The 14,511-nt window shown below is 53.8% G+C and overlaps 6 protein-coding genes across 6 annotated transcripts; 1 reads left to right on the forward strand and 5 right to left on the reverse strand.

Moving 5' to 3' along the window:
* Positions 1-274: 274 nt before the first annotated feature.
* Positions 275-832, reverse strand: LTR77_000577 (uncharacterized protein; the record flags this gene model as incomplete). The annotated part of the gene is made up of 1 exon (XM_064797842.1): positions 275-832. One exon carries the CDS (start codon positions 830-832, stop codon positions 275-277), a length of 558 nt encoding a protein of 185 aa, XP_064664076.1.
* Positions 833-1,030: 198 nt separating this feature from the next.
* Positions 1,031-3,462, forward strand: OPT8 (OPT superfamily; the record flags this gene model as incomplete). Its single annotated transcript, XM_064797843.1, has 2 exons — positions 1,031-1,999; positions 2,056-3,462. 2 exons carry the CDS (start codon positions 1,031-1,033, stop codon positions 3,460-3,462), a joined length of 2,376 nt encoding a protein of 791 aa, XP_064664077.1.
* An 818-nt stretch (positions 3,463-4,280) lies between these two features.
* On the reverse strand, positions 4,281-5,836 carry LTR77_000579 (uncharacterized protein; the record flags this gene model as incomplete). Its single annotated transcript, XM_064797844.1, has 2 exons — positions 4,281-4,956; positions 5,001-5,836. The coding sequence occupies 2 exons, from the start codon at positions 5,834-5,836 to the stop codon at positions 4,281-4,283; spliced, it is 1,512 nt and encodes a 503-aa protein (XP_064664078.1).
* Positions 5,837-6,382: 546 nt separating this feature from the next.
* Positions 6,383-8,344, reverse strand: LTR77_000580 (uncharacterized protein; the record flags this gene model as incomplete). The annotated part of the gene is made up of 2 exons (XM_064797845.1): positions 6,383-8,183; positions 8,238-8,344. The coding sequence occupies 2 exons, from the start codon at positions 8,342-8,344 to the stop codon at positions 6,383-6,385; spliced, it is 1,908 nt and encodes a 635-aa protein (XP_064664079.1).
* A 633-nt stretch (positions 8,345-8,977) lies between these two features.
* Positions 8,978-10,966, reverse strand: LTR77_000581 (uncharacterized protein; the record flags this gene model as incomplete). The annotated part of the gene is made up of 1 exon (XM_064797846.1): positions 8,978-10,966. One exon carries the CDS (start codon positions 10,964-10,966, stop codon positions 8,978-8,980), a length of 1,989 nt encoding a protein of 662 aa, XP_064664080.1.
* A 695-nt stretch (positions 10,967-11,661) lies between these two features.
* On the reverse strand, positions 11,662-13,686 carry LTR77_000582 (uncharacterized protein; the record flags this gene model as incomplete). Its single annotated transcript, XM_064797847.1, has 2 exons — positions 11,662-12,020; positions 12,093-13,686. The coding sequence occupies 2 exons, from the start codon at positions 13,684-13,686 to the stop codon at positions 11,662-11,664; spliced, it is 1,953 nt and encodes a 650-aa protein (XP_064664081.1).
* Between the last annotated feature and the right edge of the window lie 825 nt (positions 13,687-14,511).

Consider the following 14,511-nt stretch of genomic DNA (forward strand, 5'->3'; position numbering starts at 1 on the left):
CTCGTTGAGGTTATGAACACCACTCTCGCCGCTTCACCCGTGCTCAGTGTGTCCTGTACAAGGTGTGTCGCTGATTGCGATCACCAGTCGCGTGTTGCTCCGAACAGCAGACATCAGCGGCTGGTGCACAAGCTGTAGTATTTCAGGTCGGCATTCCGAACTCGAGTGGTAATGGTCATGGTCATGGTTATTCTTCAGCCGTGCGATCGTAAATGATGACCGCAGTAGGCGAAGCCTTCATGCTTTATGAGTCGTAAGCTCCTGCCACGCCAGCTCATCCAGCGTTGTCGACGCCCGCCGCTTCCTCCTGCGTCTGCTCAGCCAGAGCTTCAAAATCGACCACATCATCCAGACTGAACAGCAGCGCATCGTTCTCCAGCACAGGCTTGAGCAGATCGTCCGAGTCCAGCGATGCCACCGCCAATTGATCCGGATTCGCCAAACCAGGCACCTGCGATCGAACAAGGTTGACGAGTTTAATCGCTCCATAGAAGTCCAGGCCTCGCGATCGCACGACGTTGACGAAGTCGAAGTTATGGCTACTGCTGCAGTGCTCGAGCATAAGATTCGGCGAGGAGAACTGTTGCGGACAAAGTAGGCACTGCACGGTCAGCGATTCGGTGTCGGCCTCCATGTCCTCCCAGCCTGGTGAGTCGGGGCGGATGTCGAGGCCACCTTCGTCGTCTACCACGCTTTGGCCATCCACGCCGTCGACTTCGCTATCGTCGTCGTTGGTGTAGTCCTGTGGGATTGGCGGAGGTCCAGCAAATGAGCCATCGTGGGTTCTGATCCACCAGCCCGGGGGGAGTTTTGTTGTTGCTTCGGCGGTCATTGTTTGGATGTATATCGACTTCAACTGTCCGACGTCGTCTGTGATGTGAAATATGGTGGTGGGGTGGGAATAAGCTGTGGCCCAAGCTCACAACGGCCGGCCTCGGCATGCGGTCATTTGGCTCAGATATGGCATCAATATCATCCTCTCTTCTCCTCCCGCGCGTCTCTTGCTGGTGCTTCTGCTGCACCGCCCACAATGGCGCCAGACAGAGGCTCCGAGGACCACTACCTCCTCCGCGACGACGACAGCAGCGACGACAATGGCGAGGATCTGGACTACACCACCTCCCGCAGCATCGCCCAAGAGCCCATCGGCCAGGAACCCGACCCAGACTTCCTCGCAAAGCGCAGCGAACAGCCCCAATTCACCTTCCGCGCCCTCTTCCTCGGCCTCCTCATCGGCGTCCTGATAGCGTTCTCTAATACCTACTTTGGATTGCAAACAGGATGGATTTCTGGCATGGCCATGCCGAGCGCCTTAATCGGCTTCGCGTACTTCAAGGGCTTGCGAGCGCTGATGTGCAGAATGGGCGAGACGTTTCAGAGGCTGGGCTGGGGGGAGGGGTTCAGTGAGGTTGAAAACGTTCTGGTCCAGACGGTCGCGGGCTCGGTAGGGACCATGCCGCTTGGCTGCGGATTCGTCGGTGTGGTGCCGGCGTTGGAGTTTCTGTTGAAACCGGACGAGACGCCAGAATCAGCTTCAACAGATCCGGACATTGTGAGTGCGTTGGCGACAGCAAGGGAGATTGGGGGACTGCAGCTGCCGCTGGGGAAGCTGATATTGTGGGCGCTCGGGCTGTGCTTCTTTGGGGTTGTGTTTGCGGTGCCATTGAGGAAGGAAGTGATTGTGAGGGAGAAGTTGCGATTTCCGTCGGGGACGGCTACGGCGCTCATGATTGGAGTGCTGCACGGTGGTGAGAAGAGCGGCGCGGAGGGTGAGATGGAGCAGAGACAGAAGGCGAAGAAGGCAAGGAGCAGTATTGACGATGACGAGGAAGAGCGCTTGATGGGCGACGTTTCTCCAGCAGTAGTGCAGGATTCTGGAAACAACACAGACAGTGAGGGCGACGATTTCAATCAGTCGAAGAACGAGGACAGGATGAAGAAGGACTGGCAGAAGCAGATCCGACTGCTGATGTACTCGTTCGGTGTCAGCGGTGTCTATGTGCGTATCTCATACTTTGTATTGGCAGCAAAGCAAGCTGATGTTCACTCTGTCAGACACTTCTCACCTACTTCATCCCTCAACTGCATAGTCTTCCCATCCTGGGCACCCACCTGTCTAATGTGTGGCTGTGGAATCTCAATCCCAGCCCAGCGTACGTCGGCCAAGGCATCATCATGGGACCAGCAACGACGATCCATATGTTCATCGGTGCCGTTCTTGGCTGGGCTGTTTTATCGCCGCTGGCCAAGTCCAAAGGCTGGGCAGCTGGAGATGTTGGAGACTGGAACACGGGATCTAAGGGTTGGATTGTCTGGATCAGCTTGGCTATCATGCTAGCAGATGCCATTGTGAGCTTAGGATGGCTTATCCTACGACCGACAATCTGGTACACACGCATCTATGCTCCCGAAATCATCAACAGTATCCGACAACACGGTCTCCAACACACGGTGGCTCATTTCACGTCCTCCGCTACTCGTGGCTATTCTCCTGTAAATCTCAACGATCCTCTCACGACGACCAACACCAACAGCACTTCAAAATCTGCCAGCGCCGGCTTCGATGACGAGGAAGACTACGATGCTCCGCCCCATCATCAGATCGGGGTCAAAACCACTCTCGTCGGTCTCGTCTTGACCCTCGCCTTCTGCGTCTTCGCCGTTCAATATTCATTTGCTGGCATCATCTCCATCGGCCTTACTCTCCTCGCCCTCCTACTGGCCCTTCTGCTTTCCATCATGGGTGTACGGGCTCTCGGCGAGACCGACTTGAACCCCGTCAGCGGTATTAGCAAACTCACTCAATTGATCTTCGCGCTCGTAACACCAACGAACTCAAAGAATGCAGTAGTCATCAACTTGCTCGCGGGCGGAATTAGCGAGGCCGGCGCATTGCAAGCTGGTGATCTGCTGCAAGATCTCAAGACCGGGCATCTTCTGGGCGCAAGTCCGAAAGCTCAGTTCTACGGCCAACTTATCGGATCTGGCGTTGGCGCTGTGGTAAGCGCGGCGGTCTACAAACTCTACACTAACGTCTATAAGATCCCTGGCGGTCTATTCCAGGTCCCCACCGGCTTCGTCTGGATCTTCACCGCGCGACTGGTGACCGGCTCGGGACTACCCTCGCACACGCCTACCTTTGCCGCTGGCGCAGCCATTCTCTGGGCTCTGATCACCGCTTTGCGGATCTACGGCGGGTCTCGCCGGCAGCCGGACGGCTCGAAGGGTGCGTGGTGGGTTCCGTATGTGCCAGGAGGTATCGCTGTTGCGGTAGGCATGTACAATACTCCCTCTTTTACGCTTGCGCGCACAGCGGGAGGCTTGTTGATGTGGTGGTGGACGAGATGGAGGGGGAGAGAGGAGACGCCGATGATTGTGCTGGCGTCGGGGTTGATTTTGGGTGAGGGGTTGGTTAGTATTGTCAACCTTGGGCTGGCTAGTGGGAGGGTGTGGCATCTGTGAGAGCCTGATGCCTGGGTTCTTTCTTTGCCAACGCCATTCTACTACTACGAGAGACGAGCAGTTCTTTGGGAGAAGGTATGAAATGCCGAGTTTGGTGAGTTATCAACAAGATACACAGAGTACATAGCTAACTAACAGGACAGGAAAGACTACCTACAAGAACAAATGGAACACGGCCACTGCACGTCGTCGGCATGGGTACTATTTGTCACACACCATGGTGACCATGCAATCGCACTCGCAAAACGCTACGACCAAGCCTGCGGCAGTTTACCGTTGGGAGAGGATTCCGGCCGCTCGCAAATCAACCAAAGATCAAAACATGGCATCAAACAAGCCTCATGGTTGCCGCGATGCAGAGCGATCTCTGCCGGGCACTTGGAGATGCGTTGACGTCTCTGCGGGACCTTGACCGCGGGATCGACGCTGGTCGGCCACCGGGATCACCGGTGATCCAAGCAGTGGTCCCGGAGATACGTCGCCGTCTCGCTCGGAAACTCTTCGTGGGCCTCCGCTGGAACTGGCGATGCTGAGGTGCATCGTTGGCAGCATGCTGTTGGTCAAGGGAGTTCCTAGGCTGAAGGAAGGAAAGAAGGAAGTGTCGCTGCCGGACGACCCGGGCCTGCTGTCTGTCATGGTGAACCTTGACGCTATCCAAGGAGACGAGTCGACTTGTTGAGAGTAATCTGTGGTGATCCGGGCTCTCGCCTCTTCTGAGGTGTTCGGCGGCACGATACCATCGACGATAGCGCGTGGGAACTGTCCGTAACAACCAAAGAGCAGCTTCTCTTCAACCCGATGCTTCACCTTGGACCATTTCAATTGCAGACGCTCAATGCAATGCTGACGAGTGTCAGGCTAGCGAGGGGATCTTTGCTGGCGGCTTGCGCCGAGTTGGCTTCCGCGTGGCGTAGGCTTCGCTGGTACTTGTCACATTCTCTTCTGGTGTAATGGTCTACTGTTTCAGGCGCACATCCGACGGCTTTCAGCAAATCTAGATGGCTCGTACCTGCCTTCCGCAGACTGCCGTCGGAACCAACAAGTACCTGCAGGTCTTCGCGGCTCGTATCTCGGCAGTATGAAGTCATGTTGAGGACCACATCAACCCAAGCAAGGATGGCATCCGCTGACATGGTGGAGGCGTGTTGGCGGTATTCCACCGTTTCGATATCAGCCTGGTGCATTAAGTTGCTTATGTTCAAGGTGGTGCTTCGTGGCCTGTGTCCATAGAGTGCGTGCAGGGAATGTAGCGTTGGTGCGTATTCGATTACAGTCAGCCGGGCATCAATGTCGTTTCGCATGGTCAGTTGACGAAGACCTGGGATGCTATCGAAATAGGAATCTGGGTAATAGCCGGACTCTGACTGGTAGAGTTTGGGCTTGATGATATCGAGAGCCTGTTGCTGGCGCCTATATGCTCCTTGCCCAAAAGGATACGACAGCGGAATGTTCTTGGCCGTTTCATCGATCCTGGACGCGCCGTTAACCAATGTTCTGGAATGAAATGTCGAGAATGGGTACGGTTCAGCAAAACGTACCCTTCTATCCCGGACACATATGGGTTGTAGTGAGGATAGGAACCAGACAGTGGCTTGATACCGAAGTCACCGCCAGTGATCCTGTTCACTGCATGCATCTGGTCGATCTGCCCCTCGCAAGCCAGGTTCAGACAAAGCAGTTCTTTCACCGTTTGGAGCTCGAAGCCGTCGCTTTGCTGGCCCACGTGGACGTGCAATGCGCAATTCTCGTTCGGGAACAAGTAATCTGCTCGGTCCTCCTCCGGATCAAAGAGACAGAACCGTTGTGTTAGCTTCTGGAGCACTGCTCGTATCTCTTGCTCACAGGTAATTTTATGGTCGTGATCGGCTCCTTCATCCGGTACTACCAAATCCTCTGCTCGGCTCAGCACTCTGGATTTGATTTCACAGCCGTTGAAGAAATACATCTGCTCGTCCTTGCCCAGCGCTGTCAGTTCGGCGGCTTTTGCGGCGACGCCTTCAGTAACGACTTCCCACGAGGTAAAGGCATCAGGACTTTGTTCCTGAAACGAACGATCACCGAGGGCTCTGAGGGCGTCAGCGATCGCTTGAGCCTCTGTGTCGTGCCTACGACCATCGAAGAGCCTGAGGTCGAAGGCAACATCTTGGCCGCATAATTTACACTTGGCCTGAAGCTTCTCCTGAACCGCCTTTCTGACCACGTCGACCGCAATGGCATCTCGGTCGGTGATGTGGAGACTTTTCTCGTCGAGCTGATCTATGCGCGTGGCGAAGATGTACTCCAGCTCAACACCAAAGGTCAGTGCTGGTTTGTTGGCATCTTCTGCCTTGGCTGACGTTGGAAAACTTAGCCCTAGTTGCTTGCCCGCAGACATGGCGGATGTTTGATCGATTGAAATCGTTGGTCGGATAGTCTGATGGATGTTACAATGTTTTGGGTCCAAAAATTGGTATAGAAATACTGCAATCCTGCGCTCCACGGCCTTTACTTGTACTACGCCACTGCATGTTTGCTCAACCTTCGAGTAATGAATGGCAAGCAGTGACATACTTCTACCCCCGCCTGGGTCATGGTTGACTTATCGTTGCGGTGACCGGACAATCACAAGTCCCGCAAGACAAGGGATCAAGCTAAGTTGACGACGGATGCAATGTTTTAAGGTGGTGAGTGTAGAAGGGAGGCAATTGCGGGCCAGTATCTTTGATTAGAGAGATCGCAGAGTTCCATACATGATGCATAAAGACTATCCTAGTAACAGCTAGAAACCAGGAAGAGGAACCAATAGGACCTACCTTTAAATGGAAAGCTGCGGAACGCGTATCTCATCAAAAACAGAGCACGCATAACGTCCAATTTGTATCCTCTCCGTGTTGTGCTTACGAGGACTGGCGCCTCGGTCTGGCGCCGTCGAGAGACCAGCTCATTCACCTAGAGACTTCCGAGAACGATCAGGTAGGCCAGCGGCAGGTGAGATATGGCGACCTGGCGTCTGCTCTTCCTTTGAGACTCCCGACAATGCCAACGGTGAGCTGCTGGAATTCCTCTCTATACCACGTTCATGCTGTCTGCCACGGGACTCGGAAGTGCCGCTGCCAGGGCTGATGAGTGGTGAAGTCGTCAAAGAGCTGCCGGCCGAAGGTACGGAATACTTCTTCGAGAACGCGTAAGCCGATGGGCTATAGTTTCGGCGATTTGGCTGGATCTCGCTGTCGAAGCCCAGAGTGATACGTTCGACCACAGCGTCGTCTGCCTTTGGACCGAGCAGCTGCTTCGCAAGATCTCGAGGGAAGAGCCCGTACCCACCGAATTGAAGCTTCTCTGCAACGGCTTGCCGCCTGTTTGAAGGATCTAGGTGTGTCCGCTCCTGTTCGATAGCGTTGACAGCCACGTCCGCCAGCAGATTTCCGGCTTTACTGGCTTTTTGGGCCTGCTTGCATTCCTGATGTCGAATCGCTTTTGTGTAGCTTTGGTTCGAACAGTCGGTGTAGTAGCTCAGCGTGGTCCTGCTGAAACCAATAGTGGTACAGAGTAGAAGGATGGTGGCATCAGCTTGCCGCAGCGGTCCGTCTGAGTCGATGAGATTGCGCACATCAATCCAGCTACTAATTTGGCAAAAGTTCACCATACGAGTTACAAAGTCCACTTGAGCCAGTACGCGATCGGTCTGAAGGGTTCCTGCATGTTGTCTGAACTCGACAGTCAATTTCTTCTTCTTCGCCACGTTGAAGGGGTTCGTGAGATTCTTGAGGTTGACTATGGTGTTCCGGGAATTAAGGGGGTATAGATTCTGCATAATGTCAACCAGGAGAGGCGCCTCTCTTACCAGATACATCCACGAGTCGATGCCCTTCGAAATGCTAGCCAGATGGATGGTTTTATCATGCAGGTGTGACCTTGGGAACGTATACCGGTTCCCCAACGTGGCCTGGTCGGTATGTTGGTAATATGTGTCCTTTTCAGCCCTCCGGCGGCAGTATGCTCGATACAAGAAGCCTGAGGACAGGGGCCTGTTGAACGCATCATTCATGGACCAGGTATCGCGAGTGAAGTCTGGGTCACCAGAGTAGTCCAACGGACGGACGGTCGCTTCGTATCCGTCAACCCGATGCGGCGAATGTATTTGGTCGATCAGTCTTTCACAAGCGATGTTGAAACAGACAAGCTTCTTGATCGTATCGACATCGAACGACCGATCATAATTGCCGACATGAACATGCAGACCGCAGCCTTCGTTTGCATATATGTATGACTCCTGCTGGTCATTCTCGAAGGAGGTTAATCGACCTCGAAGGTGTTGGAGGACTGCTGATATCTCTTCCCGGGCTGACTTTTGGTGTTGGTGACTGGACCCAGGGGCAGATATTATTATGTCTGTGCTTAGGCTGAGCACTCTGGACTTGACCTCAACACCAGAGACGAGGTATTTGGTCCCGATATGCTCACATAACAGGTCAGACTCTTTCTCTGGATGCAGACTTTCGGAGGTTACGCTCCATAGCCTGTAGTTCTCACCCTCTTCATCGTTAGATTCATCGAGCCACTGTTCGGCTTCATGCCCAGGATCGAGAGGTAGTCTGAACGTGAACGAATTCTTGCAAGTACGACAATGCCCGCGGATGTCCTCGCTAAGAACAGCACGGACGGCATTTGCGCCGATGTTACTGCTTTGCACTCCATGTATTATGCCGATAGGCTCCCGTTTATTCCGACACATATACAGGCTAGAAATGCCAGTCAGGAGCGAATTGGGAATTCGAGCTATCTTGCGGACTTACAATTCAAGCTCGATGCCAAAAATTTGGTCTGGTGCAGTGTCATCGTTGCGGACCGTGGTGAAGGATGGGGCTGATGTCCGCTCGGTTCGTTGGCCAGTTGCTGACATTGTTCTGTGGTCGATTGGTAGTTTTACAACCAGCTTGGACATTGGATCGGGCGCTGGTGGGTTCTAGGAGGGCAACTGAACAAGCCTTGGTAGGAATGAAGCCAGAACAGTACCACTGCATTCTTTTGAGGCATTGGTCGGGGAATGACTGGAGTCTGTGTCACAAATCAGCAAGCCAGATTGTTTGTTGGAAAGAGTGTGACACGATGTCGAGTGGGTTGGCTCATCCCCGACGAGTACCTGCCAGGCAGATCTCCGTGTGTGGTGCACATAACCTCCATCCGCTTCCCGTCTGCGTGAATGCTTCATGCTAAAGCTTGCAACAAACCTCCAGATATCGGGCATTGTGGCCAAGGGGTAGCACTTGGAATTTCGATGTGGCACACCATGGTGTCACTCAGCCTCTCTCGACGAACCGACATGCTATTTTGTGAGCCCTTGGGTTTTATCAGCGTGCGTTGTGTAACACAAGAACAAACAATACATGTTCAGAAAAATGCTAGATATGATGTAGATAACGAAAAAGCACGAAAGGGAAAGTTGTCGAAACATGTACTAAAGCAAATGAAAACATCAGACCTAGACCCCGTCTCGCACATGGCACTTCGCTTCACCGTTGCCTCTCTACCCAGCTCAGTCCTGCCTTTGAGACTTTGCGATATACCTACCTCGGCCGTCGTCGGAGTTCAGACTGCTCAAGTTCGTTGCAGCATCTGTCCGCCGCAAGACCTCAGCCATCCACGGCGGATCGGAGGAGGCTGTCCGGCGGTGTTGCTCCGACTCCAAAGGCGCAGGTGGCTCATCAGATTGCGAATTTTCGCGATCTTGCTCGACCCCAGTGCCGGCCGTCTCCCAAAAATCGCTAACGTCTGTGTTAAGCAAACTACAAACAATACCAGTGACGTCTCCAGGATCGTCCGGTCCCGGTGCGCACGCCGTGAACCTGGCACTTGTATACTGGTCAGCGTAGATCGGGGCCCGATAGCCCAAGGTAATCTTCCGACGTTCATCCTCCGACACTTTTACGGAGCCCAGTGCATCGTCGATGTAGTCTCGAGAGTACTGCCCATAACCACCCATAAGCAGCTTCTCTCTGAGGCGTTGCTGCACGTGTGTTGGGGTAATGTCGGTGCGCTCCTTCTGGATGGTGAACAGTGCCAGCGGCGCTAATGGCTCAGCGGTGCCCTGTGCCAGATGAGCGTACAGCTTCTCTCTGTGCCGCAAGTCGTGAGCGTATGCACCAGAGAGCTGATCGGTGTAGTGCCGCACTGTGTTGTCATCGCACCCGATAAGCTTACACAGCTCCGCAAAATCGAAGCTGCTCCGCCGCACTCGATTGTCTCTGGTGAGCAAAGCCATGATCGCGGCCGTATTGTTGCTTTCGCAGTAGGCCACCAAGGCAACAACAAATCGGAGCCAGCTGATGACAGCTTCGGCTTGCAGTGTCGAACGATGTTGTCTGAATTCCAAAGTCCTTTTCATCTTCCATGGATTCATCTTTCGGTTTAGCTGCTTGATGTTCACAATGGTGTTCTTGGGAGCGGTGGTGTACATGCCGAGCAAGGCCTCAATGTTGGGCGCTTGTGCCACCAGCGTCAACCAGGAATCCTTGTTGAAACCCTCGCTAGCTTTTCGGACTGACGGGTCGTCGTAGTGTGAGGCCGGATAATCTGGCGCACTCTTTGTCACCAATTTCAGCACGGGATGTATTGCCGGCAGCGGATGGGCTGAAAGTTGCGCTGCATTGCCCTTCTCTGCCTCCCGTCGCCGGTCGTAGCAGTGGTACAGGAAGCCGTCCGCCAGGCCAACATTGTACACAGACGGATCGTTCTTGGTATAATAAGCAGAAGACGGCATGGTAGGATAGAACAGCGGCCTTGTCCCAATGTCTGTAGCGCCGATGCGGTGAATGGCCTGGACGCTATCGACCTGCCGCTCGAAAGCCAAACTCATGCAAAGCACTTTCTTAGTCGTCCCAATGTCAAGTCCCTCCAACTGATTGCCCACGTGCACATGAAGACCCGCTTCATCGGTAGCGTAAAGATAATCGTTTTGTGGTTCCTGGCCGTCAAACCTGGTGAAGCGATGCTGCAGCTGTACGAGGACAGCACTTATCTCGTCCTCGTAGCTGATCTCATGTACATGTGAATTTGGCGAGGTCTGCACCTGCAGGCAACGAAGGGGGTGTAGCATGCGAGATTTGATCTCGACGCCCTCCCAGGCGTAGTCGCTCGCAACACCTCCGAGGGCGACCCACTCGTATTTCCTTGGCCAAAAGTTCTCCGTTGCTACTTCCCAAGTGTCGTATTCGTTCTCCCATTCCTTCGGAGGAAGAAGGCCCTGCCGCAGGGGCAGCCGGAACTTGACGAGATCACCACATGCCTTGCATTGGGCTTGAAGATCACCGGAAAGTGCGTCACGGACAATGTCCTTCGCGAGAGCATTCGAGCCCAATGCCTCGAATCTACTTATGTCCTGACGTTCCTTCTTCGAGAGTAACATAAACTCAAACTCAACTCCAAAGGTGAAATCTTCATTGAACGCTGGCTTAGGACTGGTGGCGCCCGATATCTTTGGAGACGCTTGTATCGACGATAAAGCGGATTTGGATTGCGTCTCCATGGCCTGCCAGTGGACTGTTGCGAGAGGTATCCGAGGGATCGTTGTTGCGGTACCATGTCGGCTTCCAAGTAAAATACCACAGATCCTATTGTGCAACCGAGTGAATGTTTGCTTCGCCGCTGACTCGATCGATGAGCAAGAGATTTGTCCAACGCCTTCGTGCAGCGACACACATGGCACATAGACACAGGGCTCCACATTGTAGTCTTGTGGCCATTCCACAGGCAATGGAGCAAGCAGAAAGATAGTTCATACAGTACAGTGAATTGCTTAAGGAATGGGAGTCGCGTGGCGCAAGCAGATGCGTTACGCCGCTCCACGTAGTGTGAATTGAAAGTCCAAAGAACGGAGACAAGAGGGAATACAGGACCTTGGCAATAGACCTTCCTTGAACTCCCTCCACTATTCCAAATGAAAGCACTAATGAGACATCTGCACTTACACCGAGAGAGGCATTTCTCCGGAAGCAACCAAATTCTGTCAAGCCTGACTTGCGCTCCCGCCACTTGCGCCTTGAGGCGACCTTCCTGGAGACGAGAGAGAGCCTCCTGGTGTGTTCGTGCGCTGGGTGTCCGCCTGGCCTGGCTGACGTTGGTGTCCCCTACACCATTGGACACTTGGCGAAGTTGACCGGCCATGCATTCGCTACGTTGGGAAACAGAGCTGCTGGAGTGCTCAGCGGTGCTTCGGTCCTTCTACGACTCGTCCCGGCCCTGAGCGCTGCGAGGGTCTGGAGTGGTGGAGCGCACTTTGCCAGCCAGCAGCGGCGGTGGCGGAGATGGACTGTACCCATATGGTGAGCCGAGCGAGGACGGAGTGGTACCCCGTACTCGCATGCTCGCTGTGGAAGGCGTCGGAGAACCAAAGTCTTCTTCGAAGCCGCCTTCAGAAGGAGGCGGTCGGTGGACTGTCTGTGGCAGAGGGTGTCGGAAGTAGTGGCTGAAATGCTGGGGCTCAAATCCGATTGTAAGTTGCTGCGCTTCTTCGTCAATGAGCCAGAAGCCCAGTTCTAACGCAATCTTGTCAGCAACACCGGCATCAAATTGGCCGTACCCTAGCTCACAGAAAGTGAAAAGTTAGCTTGCTTGAATGGTGCGGAGACATCAGCGGATTGGACTTCACTCACCACCTTCCCTAAGCTTGGAACACATTTTTCGCCTCGCACTACGCTCATCCATGTCTTTCCGCTCCTCCTCGATGCTGTGAAGGGCAAGAGCGGCGAGAGAGTCACTGTCCGGCTTCGCAGCCAGGGCTTGAGCTTTTTCTCCTGCGCGAAGATTGCGTACCCAGGTCCCAACGTTAGGGCGCAGTCGCTCCGGGTAATGGTTCTTCGTCTCCTCATCACAGTCGATATCAGAACAGATGAGTACAAATTGTGCGAACGTGTCCTCACCAACCGCTTCCATGTGAAGCTTTTCGTAGACTGTAGCCCAGGAGTTTTGCTGATTGAAGTAAACAAGTTTCACCACAAAGTCCACCCAGCTCAGAATCGGCTCAGTCAACATGGTAGAAGCGTACTGTCGAAACTCAATCGTCGTCTTGAGAGGCTCAGGGTTGTTCGCCTGCAAGTTCCTGATATTAAGCACTGTCTTCTTCGAGCGTGTACCGTAGAGAGCCTGAAGGTCGGCTATGTCAGGTGCCATTTGAATTAAATGGATCCAGGCGCCGACGTGGCGGGAAGAGCACGCGAGCCTCATTGCAGCATCTGAAATGTGTGTGTCCGGATATAGCGGCTTGGACGATCCACTGGCAGAGGCGACTGCCCCCGTATTAGGGTATCGTCTACGGTGAACATTCAGGAGGAAGGGCGCCGAGAGAGGGATGTTGTACACACTCGGGTCCCGATCGTAATCGCTGCTCTGCTCAAGATCATCGGCTGTGACGCTACCATAAGGACGAACCCCGAGGTCTGTCCATGAGATCCTGTGCGGAGCATGAATGCTGTCGATGAGTCTCTCGCACCCTGCGTACATGCTCATGACGTTCTTGACATCTTTGAGCTCGTACTGCGTTCCGTAGGTTCCTACATGGACATGAAGACCACACCGTTTGTTAGCAAACAAGTAGTCATTCCGGCGACCATTCGAGAAATCGCAGAAGCGTCGCCGTAACGTGTGCATGACAGCTGAGATCTCCTGTTGACAAGAAATTTTGTGAATCTTGCAAGTTGCGGAGCTGGGGTCGCGGACCCCAAGATCTCTCCGTGGGCTCAGTATTCGAGATCGCACTTCCAGGCCAGTGCAGGTGTACTTGTCACCAATTTCGCCAAGAATCTGAAGCTCTGGCTCCAGCGCATAGAGGTTTTCCTCCACGACGTCCCAAAGCATGTAGTCGTTATCGTAGTCATCGAGAAGATCCGGGTTTGGGTCCAGCTGCTTCACCCCGTCGTAGGGCCACCCAGCCTTGGTGTTGAGCGGCAATTTGAAGCGAAATGATTGCTTACACACTCTGCACTCCGCCATCATAGTACCGGAAAGAGCCTCTCGCACGACTTCCTGACCTCGACCATCAGCGCTCATATTAGGCCAGTCTTTGCCATCACTGCGGTCGGTCAATGAAGCGAACATATATTCTAGCTCCACACCGAAGCTGAGATCCGGTACATCGAGGTCATTGTCGACAATGGAGTTGTTCCTCTGTGATAGTATAGGCTTTACGGCACCTGGCTGTTTGCCGGAGGCCATCCCTGAAGGTTGAGCAGTAGTGGCTTCCTTGGACATTCGAGGTAAGATATAGGTAGCAGGCGATTGCAGAGATTCTTGGCAGAGGAGTCTTCCGTCAAGGAGAGATAATAACGGTTCGTGGCGTCGCCGGCAGTGCACAAGAGCGACCTGGAGACACTGCACAGAGTTTGCTACTCGGCATGTCAAGGCATTGACACCATGACTCAAGGATGGGCCCTTCCGCGCGCAAGCGAGTGCACCACTGCAGACACCACTGCGAGACCACAACAAGGGGCACTTGAGCGGACTGTGTCGAGATTGATGCGGATATGAACGGCATTTCGCGGCTGTGCCGTCGAATGTAGCGCCCTGAGCCCTCCAGAAGCTACGCATGGCTCGAACAGATTAACAATAGTAATCTGCATGTATCTGGCGAAACCAGTGAAGGTCGAACAGAGTAGTCACCATTTCACCGCTCGTGCCGCAATTACTGCAGTCGTAGCATTATGGAGCCGCCTCCTGAGCCCAGAGTCATCCAGTAGTTGACAAGGAACTGCATGGCTGATTCCTGTGCTTGAAGAGGATGCCCCTATGGTCTCGGTCACCGTCCTAATCGAGCCGGTGGACATGCCGAGGTCGTGCGCGGTTGGAATTGTCATTCTGCGGCCACGAGGGATACATGAGCTGAGAGTCAAGAACACTTGGACTCAGGAGGCTGGTATGCCCTTCAAGGTCGTTGTGGTGTTCAAAGTTCGCTCCCTGATGCAAGCCGCCGTATCCATGGTGGCGTAGTTGAGGCTCTATGCAAAGATGCGCCTTCGATGTAGCTGGACGAGTCGTAACGAGATGATATCTTGATGAAGAGAGACGTGGAGGACGTGT

The sequence above is a fragment of the Saxophila tyrrhenica genome (genome assembly GCF_035928015.1).
Source record: "Saxophila tyrrhenica strain CCFEE 5935 chromosome Unknown scaffold_1, whole genome shotgun sequence".
NCBI classification, from domain to species: domain Eukaryota; kingdom Fungi; phylum Ascomycota; class Dothideomycetes; order Mycosphaerellales; family Extremaceae; genus Saxophila; species Saxophila tyrrhenica.